The following is a 20,260-nucleotide window of genomic DNA, read 5'->3' on the forward strand; positions in this document are numbered from 1 at the left end:
GATAAAAGAGGGGTTGTAAAGACGGCCCCCCAGACGCACCAGAAGACACGCTAGAAATCCTGTGACAGCGTTTAATAGCGACAGCCGGTGGGGGGGGGGGGGGGGTTCGTGTGCATCTTTTCCTTGCCTGGGATTGGCGACCTCACCACGAAAGAACGGCCTTAGCTACAGGAGAGGCCACAAGCGAACGGCCACCCCCCAACGAGACTCCGACGGATCGAACTCATAAAGGTTGGAAAAACCCGCCGGGTAACTGTTTCATTCAATCTCTATCTCTCTATCTCCAACAAAGTGCACCACCGCGACACCCCAAAAGACGGCAGCTGGTGGAACCGCAGTGACCGCAAGAGACTTTTAGATATACAGCGGACAATATATACATTACCCCTAGACAACGATAGAGCTTATTTCTTATTGATTATTACTATACCTGCGCTTTAGATTGAGTATTGACTTCCACTTTCAATTGAATTCAATTCCACTATTGATGAACGCCAATACACCATATGCCTTCTTAACCACAGAGTCAACCTGCGCAGCTGCTTTGAGCATCCTATGGACTACGACCCCAAGATCCCTCTGATCCTCCACACTGCCAAGAGTCTTACCATCTTACCATTAATACTGTATTCTGCCATCATATTTGACCTACCAAAATGAACCACTTCACACTTACCTGGGTTGAACTCCATCTGCCACTTCTCAGCCCAGTTTTGCATCCTATCAATGTTCCGCTGTAACGTCTGACAGCCCTCCACACTATCCACAACACCTCCAACCTTTGTGTCATCAGCAAATTTGCTAACCCATCCCTCCACTTCCTTATCCAGGTCATTTATAAATATTACGAAGAGTAAGGGTCCCAGAACAGATCCCTGAGGCACTCCACTAGTGACCAACCTCCATGTAGAATATGACCCGTCTACAACCACTCTGTTCCTTCTGTGGGCAAGCCAGTTCTAGAACCACAAAGCAATGTCCCCTTGGATCCCACACCTCCTTACTTTCTCAATAAGCCTTGCATGGGGTACCTTATCAATCTAACATCAGCCTCTGAGACTGAGATCACAGGGTTATCAGGTGCAGCAGCGATCTTGACAGCTGAAAGTTAAAAGCAGGCATAAAAGGCATTGAGTTCATCTGGTTGTTAGGGTGTTTCAGGACGTGATGGAGCGGGAGGGATTAAAGGGGAAGGGGTGGCGTTACTAGTCGGGAAAATGTCTTGGCAGTGCTCCATCAGTACAGACTGGAGAACTAGTCTAGTGAGGCATTATGGGTGGAACTGTGTTTTAAAAAAAGGAGAGGTATTACCATGTTAATTGGGCTATAATACAGACTACCCAACAGCCCGTGGGATTTAGAGGAACAAATTTCTAGAGCGATCATAGACTGTTGCATGAAACATAAGGTTCTTATAGTAGATGCATTTAACTTTCCACATGTTGTGGAAATATTGTAAAATCCCATATTGTAAAAGGACAAGATGGGATAGAGTTTGTTAAATGTTATCATAAAAGTTTCCTTAATCAGTATGTGGAAGTCCCAACGAGAGAGTGTGCGATACTTGAACTGCTGTTACAGAATGACACAGGGCAGGTGACAGAAGTTTGTGTAGTGATCTTTGCATAGTGATCACAGTGCCATTAGGTTCAAAGTAAATATGCAAAAAGATGGGTCTGGTCCATGTGTTCAGATTCTAAATTGGAGAAAGGCCAATTTTGATGCTATCAGAACTGATCTGGCAAGTGGGGATTGGGACAAGCTGTTTTCTGGCAAAGGTGTTCTTTGTAAGTAGGAGGCCTTCAAAAGTGAAAATTTTAATGCATAAAACTTGTGTGTGCCTGTCAGAATAAAAGGTAAAGATAACAGGTATGGGCAACCTAGTTTTCAAGAGATATTGAGGTATGGTTTTAATAAAAAGTTGTGTTGCAGGTATAGGCAGATAGGAACAAATTAGTGCTTTAAGAGTATAAGAAATGCAAGAGAACACTTTAGAGAGAGAAATCAGGAGGCTGACTTAGCAGACAAGGTAAAATAGATTCCTAAGGGATTCTGCAGATATGTTAAGAGCAAAAGGATTGCAAGACAAACTTAGTCATCTGTAAGATCAGAATGGTAATCCATGCATTGAGCCTAAAGAGATGGGGGAGATCTGTATTTACTCAGGAGATGGACACAGATTCTATAGACGTAAAGAAAAACAGCATCAACTTTATGGGCTCTATACATATTGCAGAGGTAGAGATGTTTGCTGTTTGAGGCAAATTAAGGTGGATCAATCACCAGGGACTGACAAAGTGTTCCCTTGGACCCTGTGAGAGGCAAGTACAGAAATTACTAGGACCCTAGCCTAATTTACTGGCAGGCGAGGTGCTGGAGGATTGGAGAATAGCTAATGCTGTTCTGCTGTTTAAGAAAGGTTTAAAAATAAACCTGACATCAGTAATGGGAAAGTTACTGGAAGGTATTCTAAGGGACTGGATATATGAGTATTTGTATAGATATGGACTGATTAAGGATAGTCAGCACAGCTTTGTGCATGGTAGGTTGTGTCTAACCAATCTTGTCGAGCTTTTCGAGGAAGTTACCAGGAAAGTTGGTGAAAGCAAGGCAGTGGATGTTGTCTTCACAGACTTTAGCAAAGCATTTGACAAGTTCCCTCATGGGAGGTCAAGAAGGTCCAGTTGCTCTGCATTCAAGATGAGGTGGTGTTTTGTATCAGTCTGTCTTGAAGGACAATGGATGAGGCTCATCATCGTCTCAAGTTTGGGTGGAAGTTATGGAAATCTTTAGATGCCCAATCGTCAAGATCCTCCTCTCAGCCTCGCCATTGTAGTCCAAAGGAAAGCTTATATAGAAATACATTTGGCACCAGCTTGGCCCCCGGCTACCAGAAGGATGTTCAATAACGTCCAGTCACCTTTGGGGCTCCACTCCAATTTTGCTGTCTGGGTTTACTCCCATAGCCTTCGTCTCCCCCAAGGCTGCCCACAAGGCAGTGGCTATTTACCCATAGTTGGGGATCTGGTTCACGAGCATCAGGGTGTGTCCACATACTAGTGGGCCTGTGTACTACATGTGCAGGGGTCAAACCTCCTCCCCATCCTCTGTAGTTCAGCCTGAGTCCAAAAGGAGTTCAGTTTCTGTGTGTTGCCTGCAAGGAGGCAGTACATGAGGCTTCCTGTTGGAGAGGCTATATACTGGCAAGGAGAGACTTGCACGTTCATCTTTCCTTTTCACAGGCTACTAGCCAGCAGTGGAAGCTGAAAGTGAGAGTGACAAGCACACCCGATACACTGCCACACTAGAAGCACACTAGATAAGGTAGTAAATTGAATTAAACATTGGCTTTGTGGGTGAAGCCAGAGAGTGGTAGTAGATGGTCAACTCTGTGACTAGAGGTGTGCCACAGGATTAGTGATGTTTGTCATTTATATCAACAATCTGGATGATAATGTGATTAACTGGATCAGTGGCATCGCAGGTTGAGAGGTTCGTAAAGAAAACTTCTGGCACATTGGTCCTCGTAAATCAAAGTACTGAGTACAGGAGATGGGATGTACCGTAGATTCCGGACTACAGAGCGCACCTGATTAAAAGCTGCTGGCTCTAATTTTAGAAAGAAAATCAATTTTGTACTTGTACAAGCCGCACCGGATTTTCGGCCACAGGTGTCCCACGTTGTAATATGAGATATTTACACAGAAAGATATTACACGTGAGGATTTTTTAACTTTTAATTAAATCCATATGGTAACATAAACAAATACATATTGCAAATGCTTTTTTTTGAACCGTGCCTGTAACGCGGCTACTTTTAAATATACATACGTATCGGTAACACACAAATTACGTTGTGTATACTTTTTTACCGAACAACATTCCAATATCTCCTAACGACTGGTAAAAAATATATATACTGCAGCCTACCAGGAAAAGTTATTGATCGCCTTTAACTTAAAAGCAGCGTTTTCGCTCGGGTAATGTGCTCGGCTAATGTGCTCCCCCCCACCTTCCCGTTTATCGCAAACCGGTATTTCCCACAAGACGCGGCGAAACCGGATGTGACGTCATAGCATCCCGGGATGTAGTACAGAAAACAAATATACTTAAAACACTTCTAACTTTAACTAGAAAATACTAACAAATGAATTACTAAGCGAAAATATTATAAACTAAATAACTGCCATAAAGGCAGCACAATGCTTTTCTTCGAGTGTTTTCCATGTTGATGAGGGTGAGTACAAATGACTGATTTACAATAATTTAATTGTGAAAGTGCGCTTGATTTATCGTACAATTTCATTGGACCTCTGTGAACTACTCATCAATTTTATTGGTCTACTGTTACGAGGCAAAATGTTTTTGGCGGCATGAAAAAAAAACATGCATTAGCCGCACCGTAGTAAAGGCCGCAGTGTTCAAAGCTGTTCAAAATGTGGGAAAAAAGTAGCGGCTTATAATCCGACATCTACGGTAATTTAGAAGTTGTATAAGATATTGGTGAGGCCTAATTTGGAACAGTGTGTGCAGCTTTGGTCACCTACCTACAGGAAAGATGTAAGTAAGGCTGAAAGAGCATAGAGAAAGTTTACAAGGATGTTGCCATGTCTGGAGGACTTGAGTTATATGGAAAGATTGAATAGGTTGGGACTTTATTCCTTTGAACATAGAAGACTGAGAGGAGATTTGATAGAAATATACAAAATAATGAGGGGTATGGATAGGGTAAATACAAGCAGGCTTTTTCCACTGGAACTGTAACTAAAGGTCATAGGTTAAGGGTGAAAGGTGAGAAGTTTGAGAGGAACATGAATCAGAATCAGGTTTATTATCACCGGCATGCAACAGTGAGAAAAGGGTACTGGAGGTCCTTAATAATGGATGCTGTCTTTCTGAGGCACCGCTCCCTGAAGATGTCCTGGGTACTTTGTAAGCTAGTACCCCAAGATGAAGCTGACTAGATTTACAACATTCTGCGTTCACTCAGAGGGTCGTGAGATTGGGGAATGAGTTGCCAGTGCAAGTGATACATGCAATCATGATTTCAATGTTTAAGAGAAGTTTTGATAGGTACATTGATTGTAGGGGTATGGTCCCAGTGCAGGTCAATAAGAGTAGGTATTTTAAATAGCTTGGTACAGACTAGATGGGCCAAAGGTCCTGTTACTTTTCAATGACTAAATATCGAGAATATAAGATGAAGAATGATTGAAAATGAGTCTATAGGTTGTGGGAACCATTCAGTGATGGGGCAAGTGAAGTTAAATGAAGTTATCCCCACTGGTTCACGAGCCTGATGGTTGAGGGGTAATACAATGGGCAAAATTATTGTTGTACAAGTTCTTAAGCACAATTTGGGAAAGAATTATTATAAATAAACTGTGGTGTCTGTGGTGCTGGTGGCGGGTGAAGCAAAAACTGTTAACTAAGTTGTCTTGGTGCTGAGGGTATCTTTTGAGTCAGTGCCCAAGCTGTTCAAAAACAAAAACATACCCTTCAAGGACATCCCTATGTTCTACCCCTACCATGTCCACTATCGCCATTTCTGTGTTTGTTTACATGAATCAATGAATTATAAAATCACATATTTAGAATAGCATTATCTAAAATATAAATATGCTGTTGAAAACAGAAATAATACAGTATCAGGTGGGTGACAGGAGTATATGTATATAAAACAGATAACGTTAACAGTGAAATTTTAAACAGAAGTTAATCTGGTAATGATTAGCCAAAATTTGGTCACTGTCAATTTAGTTAAATATAAAACAAAACTGTGTTAAAATTGTATAGGACAACTGTTGCAGTAGTTTTGAAATGACATACAATATTGCCCAGAGGCTATAGTGGAGCAGCCTGGGAAGACTCACGCAAGTATTGTCCTCATTCCCCTTAACAGCTTTAATCTTATGATGTTTTAATTGCTTTTGGCAATATTCCACAAATTTTATTTAGCTCTTCTCATCTCACACAAGTAACAGTATATGTTTTGTAACAGTATGTAATTTATTTTAAATGCCATTTATTAAAACAGGCATCCCCACTTTCAGAATTAATCTGAATACTTTTGAAAACATTTACGCACACGTTCTACGTATTCATTACCATCATTGTGTTTTCTATGGTGCTGTATCTTATGCCAATCTAGTATGAGGGAAACATTTTCATAGAGCTGCTTCTAGATCAGTTCAATTTAGGTCAACATTTTGCTCATCTCCTCTGCATCCTTCTGCCTTTTGTCTCCCATAGTGCTACTGGGAGCCAAAACATTGACTGTTTATTCATTTACATAGATACTATCTGACCTGCAAGTTCCTCCAGCATTTTGTGTGTGTCACACTGGAGGAAACTTGTGTTCCAGCAGCAGTCTCAGTCCCTTCCTCAAATATGAACTGCCTAGAATTTAGAATTGATCAGTTACCAGGGCTGAATTCCTTTCTCCTGTACAACAAAGTTAAGGGTCTAGCCATCTTGCTGGTACCTCTGAGTAACTGTCATCGCCGATTACCTGAACACACGCATCATAGTTTATTTTACTTGTGCACAAGGAGAACAGCGAGGTCCCTATCACCACACTGTTCTGAAGTGAACAGAGAAATGCCATTTTTATACAGAATTGACTGGCAGTTACAGATACTGACCATTTGGTAAGCTGCATATGTTTCAAATCCTTGCTTGCAAGACAAATCGCCATTCACAATACAGTTATTAAAAGTTAATAGAAACTATAAGCTGGCAACCGATGATACTTTGAAGATAGTAAAGCAATTGCCCCTTAGTGTGTGTGTTTCACATCCTTCTGTTATATTCTTATCTCATCTCCAGTAAGTGAAAATGGCTTCAGGAATCTGCTCTGTAAAGGGAGGCTATGCACTTCAGAGACAAATAAACTCTTCTCAGCTTCCAGTCGGGTACAGGTATCGATTGTAACCGATCTTTCAATGACAAACTCTGCCATCATCTTCAGGGATGATGCCTACACACGTCTAGTCCAGTGTTATACATACCACCCTCACCCCCCACCCCTCCCCATCATCTGTCTCTCCTGATTGGTTAGACCTCATCCAATCAGTAGTTTTATGCAGTCAAAGTCAATCCTATAGCCATTACAAATGCAATATTCTGCTACTGCCAATTTCACAATAGCAAATTGACTTCGGTACGTAACTACTGTGCTTACCAATGGTTTCTGGGACCATCAGGTGAAGGAAGCCTTCGAAATAAAACTAGAGGAAAGGAATTTTAACAAAGATAAATGTCTTGCTCCAAGTAAGAGCTGGAATTCAATTGTAAACAAGGTGGAACAGTGGAAACCTGATTGGATGAGGACTAACTGTTCAGGAGCGACGGATGACAGGAGTGTATATATACCAGCGGACTAGACTTGCAGAGATATCATCCCTGATGAAGATGGCAGAGTTTGTCATTGAAAGATCGGTTAAAGTCGATACTTGTGCCTGGCTGGAAGCTCAAGAAGAGTTTATTCATCTCTGAAAGCATTAGTTCCTTTTTCTCCTCAAAGACCTTTCTTGCCTGGGCTCTCTGCACTTTGGTTGCAATCTAAACTTGTCTGGACATTGTTAACCCTTGCCTTGCCAAAACTTCTACAGTGTAATCCCAGTTGACAGATTTGGAAAATCTATTGTACTATTGTACACTGCCCCATCGAACTCTTATAGAACAAACTGGCTCAATACAAGTTTCCCTGAGCCTCCCACAGCTGAATTATGGTGGGAAGTTGTGCTTCCGTTGGATTTGTGGGTTGCAAAATTTTCCTCAGTTACTTTCCTAGCATTCAAAAGATCTGGCTGTGTTGCCCTTAATGCATTTGTTTAGCTTTATTACATTTTCGCTTTAGGAATTCATTTGAAATTATTTTCTAGTTAAAGTTAAGGTTGATAACTACGTTGCAGTTGTTGAAGGTAAATTCATTATCTGTGATGTATCGCATGCGATGACGTCACACCCAGTTTTGCCACATCTTGTGAGTAAATACCAGTTTGGAGAAACAGGAAGGCAGGGGCTTGAGTATGCAGGATCAGCGCGAGAAAAGTTCCATTTCTACGCACTAAGAAACATCATAGAAGCAACGCCATAAGTTCATAAGTCAGTCGATATGTTGAAGTAAAAATATTAATGCTGATTCTGTTAAAAGTAATGACGGTTGATAAAGTTTATTTTCTTGTGCTATTGAAAGCGTTGCTGGATAGTTTGTGTTGAAGTGTATTTAAAGTTGTTGATGGCGAGGTAGATTCTGAATGTATGTTGTACTTTAATGAGACTTTAATGTAATATAGTTTGTTGTAGTTTTACAAGTATTTATGATGTAAATGTGATGCCAAGAAGGAAACAAATACTGTATATATTTTATATTGTTTTATCAACAGTTTTCACCATACGTTAATGTGGAAGAGTGAACAGTAAACGGTTAATCTTACTGTGATCCTGTCCTCATTGACTTCGGTTTAACTCGGAGTTTCTACACCTGCATGAGAAGACTACACTGGCAGAGCAGCTAGATTTTCAGTGGGATTAATGTAGATCAATTACACAATGGTGTCTGGCTGCACCTTTATTTATTCATTAATTGATGTGCAGCGACTTGGATTCACTCCACTTAGCTTACCATCACAACAGGTCAACAGGCGATGCCATTTCATAGGCTCTTCACTCAATCCTGGAACATCCAGGCAGTGAAGATGCGTACATCAGGGTGCTCTTGACTGTAGCTCTGCATTCAGTACTATCATCCCCTCAAAGCTAATCAATAAGCTGCAAGACCTATTTTTAATATCTCCTTGTGCAACTGGATCCTCAATTTCCTCACTTGCAGACCCCAGTCAGTTCAGATTGTCAGCAGCATCTCTTCCACAGTCACCAACAGCACAGGTGCACCACAAGTCTGTGTGCTTAGCCCCCTGTTCTACTCGCTTTATACTTATGACTGTGAGGTTAAGCACAGCTCCAATGCCATAATTACCTTTTGCTGACAGCACCACTGTTGTTGACTGAATCTGACAAAACAGCATATAGGAAGGAGATTCGGTGGAGGGGGGAGCTTAGGATGATGGCGCCTAACGGCAACTCCTCTGCTTGCATCTTTGGAAGCAGCTCTATTTCTATATTTAATATCTCTTTTCCCTTTTTGGGGTTCTTTTGAAGACCCTGACCTGGAGTTATATGCTGACTTTGGGTCTTTGGGCACAGAGCTCGAAAAAAGCGACGCATCCAACTTTTAATGCCATGAATCGGCAGGTTGTTTGTTATGTCTGCCCTCTCGTTGTGAAACAGGGACACCTCTTTTTCCCTTATTAGGGAGAGAGAACCTGTGGTATGTCAAATTACCAGGTGAATGAGAAGTCTTTGTGTTCTGCAAGTCTATCTTTATTGATGCTTTGCTACACACTTGAGTGATCAGTGCGGGGGGGGGACCGATGCTTTTTTGCTGGTGGGTGGGGGTCGTTGCCTTGCTGCTGCTTATGTGTGGGAGAGGAGAACTTTGGGGTTCTAACGTTTAACTGCCATTCATTCTTTGGGGCACTCCACTCTTCTCGTGGATATTTGCAAACAAAAATAAGTATATTGTATACATTTCTCTGACATTAAATGTACCTATTGAACATGTCGAATCTTCACAAACTTCTAAGTAGAGGCACTGCTCTGCTTTGTTTCTAATTGCACTAATGTGCTGGGCTCAGGACAGGTCCTCTGAAATGGTAACACTGAGGAACTTAAAACAACACACACAAAATGCTGGTCAGCAGGCCAGGCAGCATCTGTCAACAAGGAGAAGCACTGTCAACATTTTGGGCCGAGACCCTTCATCAGGACTAACTGAAAGGAAGGATACTAAAAGATTTGAAAGTAGTGGGGGGGAGGGGGAAATCGAAGTGATAGGAGAAGACCGGAGGGGGTGGGATGAAGCTAAGAGCTGGAAAGGTGATTGGCGAAAGTGATACAGAGCTGGAGAAGAGAAAGGATCATGGGATGGGAGGCTTTGGAAGAAAGAAAGGGGGAGGGGGGAGCACCGGAGGGAGATGGAGAACAGGCAGAGTGATGGGCAGAGAGAGAGAAAAAAACAAACAACTAAATATTGTCAGGGATGGGGTAAGAAGGGGAGGAGGGACATCAACGGAAGTTAGAGAAGTCAATGTTCATGCCATCAGGTTGGAGGCTACCCAGCCGGTATATAAGGTGTTGTTCCTCCAACCTGAGTGTGGCTTCATCTTGACAGTAGAGGAGACCATGGATAGACATATCAGAATGGGAATGGGACATGGAATTAAAATGTGTGGCCACTGGGAGATCCTGCTTTCTCTGGCGGACCGAGCGTAGGTGTTCAGCGAAACGGTCTCCCAGTCTGCGTCGGGTCTCACCAATATATAAAAGGCCACACCGGGAGCACCGGACGCAGTATACCACACCAGCCGACTCACAGGTGAAGTGTCACCTCACCTGGAAGGACTGTCTGGGGCCCTGAATGGTGGTGAGGGAGGAAGTGTAAGGGCAGGTGTAGCACTTGTTCTGCTTACAAGGATAACTGCCAGGAGGGAGATCGGTGGGAAGGGATGGGGGGGACGAGTGGACAAGGGAGTCGCATAAGGAGCGATCCCTGCGGAAAGCAGAAAGGGAGGGGGAGGGAAAGATGTGCTTGGTAGTGGGATCCCGTTGGAGGTGGTGGAAGTTACAGAGAATTATACGTTGGACCTGGAGGCTGGTGGGGTGGTAGGTGAGGACAATGGGAACCCTATCCCGAGTGGGGTGGCAAGCGGATGGGGTGAGGGCAGGTGTGCGGGAACTGGGAGAGATGCGTTTGAGAGCAGAGTTGATGGTGGACGAAGGGAAGCCCCTTTGTTTAAAAAAGGAAGACATCTCCTTCGTCCTGGAATGAAAAGCCTCATCCTGAGAGCAGATGCGGCGGAGACGGAGGAATTGTGAGAAGGGGATAGCATTTTTGCAAGAGACAGGGTGGGAAGAGGAATAGTCCAGGTAGCTGTGAGAGTCTGTAGGCTTATAGTAGATATCAGTAGATAAACCGTCTCCAGAGATGGAGACAGAAAGATCAAGAAAAGGAAAGGAGGTGTCGGAAATGGACCAGGTAAATTTGAGGGCAGGGTGAAAATTGGAGGCAAAGTTAATGAAATCAACGAGCTCAGCATGCATGCAGGAGGCAGCACCAATGCAGTCGTCGATGTAGCGAAGGTAAAGAGGGAGACGGATACCCATATAGACTTGGGACATGGACTGTTCCACAAAGCCAACAAAAAGGCAGGCATAACTGGGACCCATGCAGGTGCCCATGGCTACACCTTTAGTTTGGAGGAAGTGGGAGGAGCCAAAGGAGAAATTATTGAGAGTAAGAACTAATTCCTCTAGATGGAGGAGAGTGGTGGTAGAGGGTAATTGGTTAGGTCTGGAATCCAAAAAGAAGCGAAGAGCTTTGAGACCGTCCAGCTGGGGGATGGAGGTATATAGGGACTGGATGTCCATGGTGGAAATAAGGCGGTGGAGGCCAGGGAACTTAAAATCATTGAAAAAATACAAAGCGTGAGAAGTGTCACGAATGTAAGTGGGAAGAGATTGAACAAGGGGATAAAACAGTGTCAAGGTATGCAGAAATGAGTTTGGTGGGGCAGGAGCAAGCTGAGACAATAGGTCTACCTGGACAGGCAGGTTTGTGGATCTTGGGTAGGAGGTAGAAACGGGAAGTGCAGGGTGTGGGAATTGCGAGGTTGGTGGCAGTGGATGGGAGATCCCCAGAGCTGATAAGGTTGGTGATGGTATAGGAGACAGTGGCCTAGTTCTCCTTAGTAGGGTCATGATCAAGGGGTAAATAAGAGGAGGTATCAGAGAGTTGTGGCTGTGCCTCGGCCAGGTAGAGGTCAGTACGCCAGACAACAACAGCTTCCCCCCTTATCAGCGGGTTTTATAGTGAGGTTGGGATTGGTACAGAGGGAGCGGAGAGCAGAGCGTTCGGAAGGAGTGAGGTTGGAATTGGAACAGGGTGTGGTGAAGTCGAGACAGTTGATGTCCCATCGGCAATTAGCAATAAAGAGATCCAGAGCAGGCAGAAGACCAGAGCGAAGCGTCCATGAAGAGGAGGAGGGTTGAAGACAGGAGAAGGGGTCATCGGTGGGGGTAGGAGAGTCCTTGCCAAAGAAGTAAGCTCAGAGACAGAGCCAGTGGAAGAAGAGTTCAGCATCATGGCGTACACGGAACTCACTGAGGTGTGGGCGAAGGGGACAAAGCTGAGGCCCTTACTGAGGACAGAGCGCTCTGCCTCAGAGAGTTGAAGATTGGAGGGAATGGTAAAGACCCGGCACGGATGAGAGATGGGATCAGAGGGGGGAGGGAGGCTGGTAGTGTCAGTGGAGAGGGAAGGGTTGGGGTGAGAGGAAGATGGAGCCTCTGAGGGCCCAGGAGCTGACAATGGGATCTGAGGGAGAGGGGATTGCAGAGTGGTGGTGGGGGAAGGGGAGACAGGAGTCACAATCGCAGCATGTGAAGACTCGGCCTGGAGTTCAAGGCTGGAGTCGCAGTCGGTGGTTGCGCAATCACTTTGAAGCTGTCCGTGGTCGTTGGAACCCGTGTTGATGGTGCTGGAATCTGGGTTTTGAATATGCCCTGGGTTGCTGGGGCAGCCGAGATTGACGGCCGGTGCCAATCCATGGTCGTTGGAATATGTGGTGATAGTGCTGGAATCCGGGTTTTGAATATGCCGTGGGTTGCTGAGGTAGCCGAGATTGACGGCTGAGGCCAATCCATGGTCGTTGGAACCCGTGTTGATGGTGCTGGAATCCGGGTTTTGAATATGCCGTGGGTTGCTGGGGCAGCCGAGATTGACGGCCGGGCCTGAGGCCGTGATACGAAGTCCATGCTCTGGGGTCTGCAGATGGAAGATCCTGCGATCCTTGCAGGGAGTGATAAAGTCAAAGAAATGGCGATTGCACGCATGGATCCGACGTAGGATGAAATAATGGACAGGTCCATTGCAAACGGAGAAAAAGGTGTCCCGGAGGTGTGGAAGTGATTGTGACAGGGATGCCAGGTACCTTCTCATGGCGGAGAGTGTCACCCTCAGAGCTCGACGGGAGAAACAATGGGAGGCAGAGTCAATTAAATGTGAGTACCTGGGATCCTCTGAAGGTCTGAGGAACTTAAAGTTGCTTCCTCTCTCCACCTCTGATTGCCCAGTTAGGACTGGCTCATGGACTTCTGGTTTCGTTCCCCTGAAGTCAATATTCAGCTCCTTAGTCTTGCTGACATTCAGCCAAACTTTCAATCAATTGGTCAATAGGTACATTTAATGTCAGAGAAATGTATACATATACATCCTGAAATTCTTTTTCTTTGCAAATGTCCACGAAAAGAGGAGTGCCCCAAAGAATGAATGACAGTTAAATGTTCAAACCCCAAAGCTCCCCCCAGTGCCTCCCTCTCCCTACCTGAAAGACTACTCGTTCACCCGGTAATTCGACATACCACAGGCTCTCTCCCTCCCTAATAAAGGAAAAAGAGGTGCCCCATTTCACAGCGAGAGGGGAGACATAACAAACAAGTTTTTTGTTTTGTTTTTGTTCCATAAGATTTTTGTTCCATAAGATTAAAGTGGGCAGGGGAGAGTGCTAAGTGACATGCCCAACCATGATTGGATGGTTTGATGAACATGCTGACATATCCATGCTGATTATTGTAAAATTAAACGTAATACTGAACTATTGTGTTTTCCAGAGAAACTGAAAATTCTATCTCTCGGAAGAAACAACATAAAGAATTTGAATGGTCTGGTAAGTGAATAACAGATTGACCATTTGATTCTAACGTCCTTAATTAAAATCTAAACTTCTTTCTGTAATGGTGTAGTAAAGTCGGAATCAGGTTTGATATCACTGGTATATGTTATGAAATTTGTTTGGTGTTAGCAGTAATTTTCAATATGCACTCATATACTCTCATCTCTCTTGCGCTCTCTCCTCACTCTCTCTCTCACTCTCTCCTCACTCACTCACTCTTCAGGCTTCAGTACCACCTCCTTGATGGTAGCAAAAAGATGGTACGTCCTGGATGATGGGGGTTATTAATGATGGATGCCACATTCCTGAGGCATTTCCTTTTGAAGGTGTCCTTGACTCGGGATGCTTGTGCCCATGATGAAACTAGCTACATTTACAACTTTCTACAGTTCTTTCCGATTCCATGCAGTGTCCCCAGACGGTGAAGCAACCAGTTAATGCTCTCTGTGTATAAATTTTTGAAAGTCTTTGGTAAGTCTCCTCAAATTCCAAATGAAATATAGTTGCTGGTGTGCCTTCTTTGTAATTGCATCAGTAAGTTGGATCCAGGATAGATCTTCAGATATGTTGACACCCAGGAACTTGAAACTGCTCACCCTTTCCACTGTTGATCCCCCAATGAGGACTGGTGTGCTATCCTTCAACTTTTTCCTGGTCCACAATCAGTTCCTTGGTCTAGCGTTGAGTGCAAGGTTATTGTGACACAACTCGACCAGCTGATCCATCTCACTCCTGTATTCCTTATCATCACCATCTGAAATTCTGTCAATAATGGTTGTGTCATTGGAAAATTTATAGATGCTGTTTGAGCTGTGCCGAGCCACACAATTGTGAGAGTAGAGCAGTATGCTAAATGTGCAACCTTGATGTGCACTAGTGTTGATTGTCAGTGAGGTGGGGGAGAAGCTTTCTGCTTTTATTTTTTGGCTAGAGAGGCAGCTAGGTTGCTTGCAGCGCAGAGGGGTCATTCATGCAGCTGAGGTGGATTAGTTAAGAGTGGACCAGATAGCCAGGGGTGCCCTGTCTCAGGACCTGATTGCTTGGGGTCTCCAACAGTCTCGTAAGACGTGCCCGCCCCTCCATCTTTTGTTGAAGCTACTGGGTACTGACCATACTATCTGATGTTTGGGCGCAAGGCGAGGTTGCCCATTGACCTTTGCTTTGGGACTGATGAGGGCGACTTACCACCGAAGACTTATCTGAAGTAGTGTCTGAACCTGAAGAGATAGGTGAGTGGGTGCAGAGGTCTCAGAGAATTAGGAGACCACCAGATAGCCTGGCCTACGTAGCACCAGGGGAGCAGAGTATGACTCCTACTGTTTTGGGGAGCTGTGTCACTGCTTTTTACACCTGGATTAGAGACTTTGTTTTGCAAGAACAATAGCGTTTCAGTTCTGATGGGGACCAACACCCCTCTTGTGAGGAGGCTCGTGGAGGCCTGCAAGCTCCATTACTGAAATAATGGCCTCGGTTGGAGCTGGGGAACCAGATCCTGTACCGGGTCATATCACCCCCAGACTGACCTTGGCCTTGCCAGCTGGTTCTGTCTGAGAAGTATCGGAGGATTGCATTGAAATCACTTCATGATGATTCTGGACATTTGGGGGTTGAAAAGACCTATGGATTGCTCAGAGTCCGGTTTTAAGTCAGAGATCGAAGAATACTGCAAGTCGTGCATTCAATGCATACGGCGGAAGATGCTGCCTACGTAGGCAGCTCCCTTGTTCCACTTGCAGAGTGCGGGTCCCCGTGGATCTGGAGTGTATGGATTTCCTGTCAACAGAACCCGATGCCAGCAACACGGCAAATGCCTTGAGCGTCACAGACCACTACACCAGATATGCACAGGCTTTTTCTTGCACCTGTCGCTACGGGATACTGCAACCTGATGGCTCTCACCACATCAGCCACCTGCCCATTCTCATGAAACAGTCAAATGCGCAACGTTGGAGCTCATGGTTCCATTCACTTGTTCTCCGTCGACCTCCTCCAAGCGTAGCCGACCCTTGGACCCTCGCTGCTCCTCCACTCCGTCTGGAGGTCTACCCACTCTCTCCATTCAATTCTTCTTTCCTCTACTAAATCCCTACTCCCAGACCCACAAGAAAGAACATCCTGCTCATCAGCTAACATACATTCCAAAGTCCCCATTATCTCTAGTCATAACCCAAACATTGATGCTACAGAGAAACCCACTACCTTAGCAGTGGAACATTACAGAGCGGCCATTACATTAACAGTGAAACCTTACAGCGCGTTAGACGAGGATGATTCTGGAAATGAAGGGATTAACATATGAGGAGTGTTTGACAGCTTTGGGCCCTGTAATCACCGGAATTTAGAAGAATGTGGAGGGATCTTATTGAAACCTACTAAGTGCTGAACAGACTAGATAGGATGTTTCCTCTAGTGGGGGTGTCCAGAACTAGAGGGCACAGCCTCAAAATTGAGAGGCGACCTTTTAGAACAGAGGTAAGGAGGAATTTTTTTAGCCAGAGAGTGATGAATCTGTGGAATTACTTTGCATTACTTTCATAGACTTTCCCTGTCTAAACACTTAGTTAGTGAAACCTAGTTTGCCTCTAAAAATCCAATGATAGCTCTCCTTTATTCAGATTTCTGAAGGTTACTATTAATAATTTTTATTGATTACCATTTTAAAAATTATTCTGATCCAGATTTTCCTCAGACTTCCTTCTGGACAAGGATGTAAAATTTTCACTTTCCTCTGTCCACTGCTATGCCAAAAAGCAAGTTGCTAACCTTGCAGTTCTCTCCTGAATCTCTCAGTAGCCTAGGAGGCACTTCCATCCTTCAGTCAGCTGTTCCAGTACTACTTTCTTGTCAGTTTTCATCATGTCCAATGCTTGAAAAAAAAGATTTTACACTACTTACTTCATTAAAATAAATCCTAGTGTGACAGTAATACTCTTATTGTGAGTGGGAGGCCAGTAGGAGCCTGCAAGGAGAGAGTTGGAGAGAGATTTCTGAAAACATTGTCCATTCACCCTCTGCCCCAAGCTGCTTTTGAGGAAGTGTGTGGCTGCACTGGGCTGGATGATGAGCATAAATGAGAGATAGTGTGATACACCCAGTCCAAACCAGTCGTGTTACAGCCTGGGGAAGTAGCTAGAGTTTCAGGAAGCCCCAAATTTCCCAGAATGCCTGATGCTGAGGCCCTCTTGGTGGATGTTTCGGAAGACCACGAAGAGGAGTCATGCTTACCTGCTGTGGTACAGGTGAGGCCCGAGCAACCGAAGCTCTCGGTTATACAAGTGAACAGAATGACGTTGATTGTCAGGAATACCTCGGAGAGGGAGATTACCCTCAGGGTCAGGTGGCAAATGCCAATGGTGTATCTCTTTCCAGTGCCGGTATTGTCTAGTGTCTCTGTGAGACAAGCCAGGGAGAAACTCTGTCCGTAAAAGGGAAAGTTGACTGTAGAGTCATTCAACTTTGGTGACTCCCCAGTACCTGGAAGTTGATAGAGAAAATGTTGAAGCTGTGAAATGTCTTTTCTGCTGACAAGTTTGATGTGGGTTGTTCCAAGAGCACTTACCACACCATCTGGGTGACAGAGGACATCCCGTTCAGGGAAAGGTCATGGCGACTGTCACCTGTAGAGGTGGAGGACATTTGGCAGCACCTATGGAAGCTGAAGGAAGCTGGAATCATCACTGAGTCCAGAAACCCCTATGTGTCTCCAATAGTGGTGGCCAGGAAGAAGAATGGGAAGGTATGGATGTGTGTAGTCTATCAAACTCTGAACAGTCGTACAGTCCCCGAGCAGGACACATTGGCTTGCCTGAGTGGTGTAAAGTGGTTCAGTGTGCTGGACTTGAGAAGTAGGTATTATCAGATACCTATGAGTGAGGCTGACAAAGAGGAGATGGCATTCACATGTCCACTGGGATTCTTCCAGTTTGAAATGATGCCCCAGGGCATATCAGGAGCCCTGGCGACTTTCCAGCATGTCATGGAGAAAACGGTGGGGAATATGAACTTGCTTGAGGTGTTCATGTACCTGGTTGATCTCATAGTGTTCAGTTCCACCTTGGAGGAACATGAAGCGAGGCTACTGAAAGTGCTGGGCTGCCTGAAAACTGAAGGGTTAAAAATTTCCCTGGACAAGTGCTAGTTCTGCAAAATCTCTGTCAACTACGTTGGGCCCATAGTCTCACAGATTGGAGTAGCTAAGGATCCAGCTAAGATGGAGGCAGTGATCAGATGACCAAGGCCCCAAACTGTGAGCCCCCTGCGCTCGTTCCTGGAATTCTGTGGGTACTATCGGAGGTTCATGAAGGACTACCCTCAAATGAGTCACCCTTTAAATCAGCTTCTGTGTGGTTACCTTCCCTTGGGGAAGAAAGGGAGGAGGGCGAAAGGAGAGGATGGTAAAGATTACCTTAGCTCTTCAGAGCATTTTGGAGAAAGATGAGAAGAGGCCTTTCTCATGAGAAGTTGCTGAAGGAGGTGCTGATGAAAGCACCTGTGCTGGCTTTTGCTGACCCCTGATTGCCGTATGTACTGCATACGGATGCCAGCAGAGAGGGCTTAGGGGGTGTTCTGTGTTAGGATCAGGGCACAGGGTTGAGACCCATAGAGTTTGTCAGCTAGAGTCTGTCACCCTCTGAGCGAAACTACCCCACACACAAGTTGGAGTTTCTAGCATTGAAATGGGCTGTGGTGGATAAGCTAAGTGACTATCTATATGGTGCCAAGTACAAGGTGAGGACTGACAACAACCCACTAACTTATGTCCCGACTTCGGTAAAATTGGTTGCCACTGGCCATCTGTGATGTGTGCATAGAAGGCTGGAGAGTTACGGAGAGTGGGAGAACATTCCTGCCCCTGGAGTGAAAGCAATGTGCCAGTTTTCCATCACGGGAAATGCAGAAGAAAGGCAAGGGCAAAATCAAGCAGTAGATCATTTGGGAGCTTCTGATGGTGCCATTCCACAAGTTTACTGTAACCTGACTGCTCTGAAGAGAAAGCAGTTGGCGGAATTGAGTTCTGGGGAAGTGGCCACCGATCAGTGAGATGACCTGTGCATAGATACTGTTTGGTCAGCATTTGTGAAAGGGGACATGGCCCAAGCAGACAAGGTGAAACACTTTGCTGTGTCTCTGCTACTGAAGGAATGGCCCAGATTCTATACCGGGTCAGCTTTTTTTTCTCTCCATTATTGTGTATTGCATTGTACTGCTGTCGCATGGACAAGAAATTTCACAGCATATGCCAGAGAAATTAAATCTGATTCTGATCTACTACTCCACTTTTGCTGAGATGTTGGTACTGTCCTCTGCCTGATGAATAATAGATACTAATATGTGTTTCAGCCATGATCTCTGGCTCCATGCATAGATTCCTATTTTAATCTTTATTTAGCCCAGCCCTCTTACTATCCATATTTGTTAATATCGAAGACATTGAGGTTTCTCTTGTTAACTTCAACACTATAAAAAAGTCAAATTTATTGTTATATGCACAAGTACTTGTAGCTGCATTCCAGGTACATAGCATCATACAAGCAACATTCATAAGAAAAAGATAAAATAAGCATAAACTACACGGAATTTTTACAAGAAAGGATATAATTAGAACAAAAATGTCAATTTTGTGCAGTGTTCAAAGTAGTAATGCTAAACTGCAGTGATTAAGGCTGTGGCAGTTGGTCAGGAATCTCATGTTTGCAGAGAAGTAATTGGTGGTGTGAGATTTAAGGCTCTGTACCTCCTATCTGATGGTATCTGCAAGAAAAGGAGATGGCTCAGAGCCATCTTCTTTCTCTCTTTGACCTTTTATTAACTTTTCCACTTTGTTTTCCATACTTAGCCTGGTGTCCCCATTTGTATTATAAGACCATAAGATACAGGAGCATAATTAAGCTATTTGGCTCATTGAGTCTGCTCTGCCATTCCATCATGATCCATTTTCCCTCTCAGCTTCAATCTCCTGCTTTCTTGCCGCGAACAATCAAGAATCTATCAACCTGTGCCTTAAAAATAGCTAATGACTGGACCTCAACAGCTGTATGTGGAAACGAATTCCATAGGTTCACCACTCTAGCTAAAGCATTTCATCTTCATCTCCTTTCTAAAAGGATGCCCTTCTATTTTAAGGCTGCGTCCTCTGATCCTAGACTCTCCCGCCATAGGAAATATCCTCTCCATATCCACTCTATCAAGGCTTTTCAACATTCGATAGGTTTCAATTAGGCCACCCCTCATTCTTCTGAATTCTAGTGAATACAGGCCCAGAGCCATCAAACACTCTTCGTATGACAAGCAATTCAATCCTGGACAATCTGGCAATAGAAACCTATCTTTGACCTCTAATTTTTCATTCAATGGTGTACATATTCTTTCTTTAGTATTATCTACTGTTCCTATTCCTTTGTCCATCTTCTACTTATTGCTAACACTGCATGCTGATGCTTTAGACATCTGCTATGAATGTAAAA

General features: G+C 44.4%; 1 protein-coding gene across 1 annotated transcript in view; it reads left to right on the plus strand.

Annotated features, from left to right (window-relative positions):
* Positions 1–20,260, plus strand: part of dnal1 (dynein, axonemal, light chain 1) — a 91,952-nt gene that overhangs the window by 38,477 nt on the left and 33,215 nt on the right. Inside the window, exon 5 of the mRNA XM_073040453.1 lies at positions 13,735–13,790. Coding sequence (XP_072896554.1) covers positions 13,735–13,790 — 56 coding nt within the window. The remainder of the gene's footprint in view (positions 1–13,734; positions 13,791–20,260) is intronic.

Source organism: Hemitrygon akajei, chromosome 3 (assembly GCF_048418815.1).
Source record: "Hemitrygon akajei chromosome 3, sHemAka1.3, whole genome shotgun sequence".
Taxonomy (NCBI): domain Eukaryota; kingdom Metazoa; phylum Chordata; class Chondrichthyes; order Myliobatiformes; family Dasyatidae; genus Hemitrygon; species Hemitrygon akajei.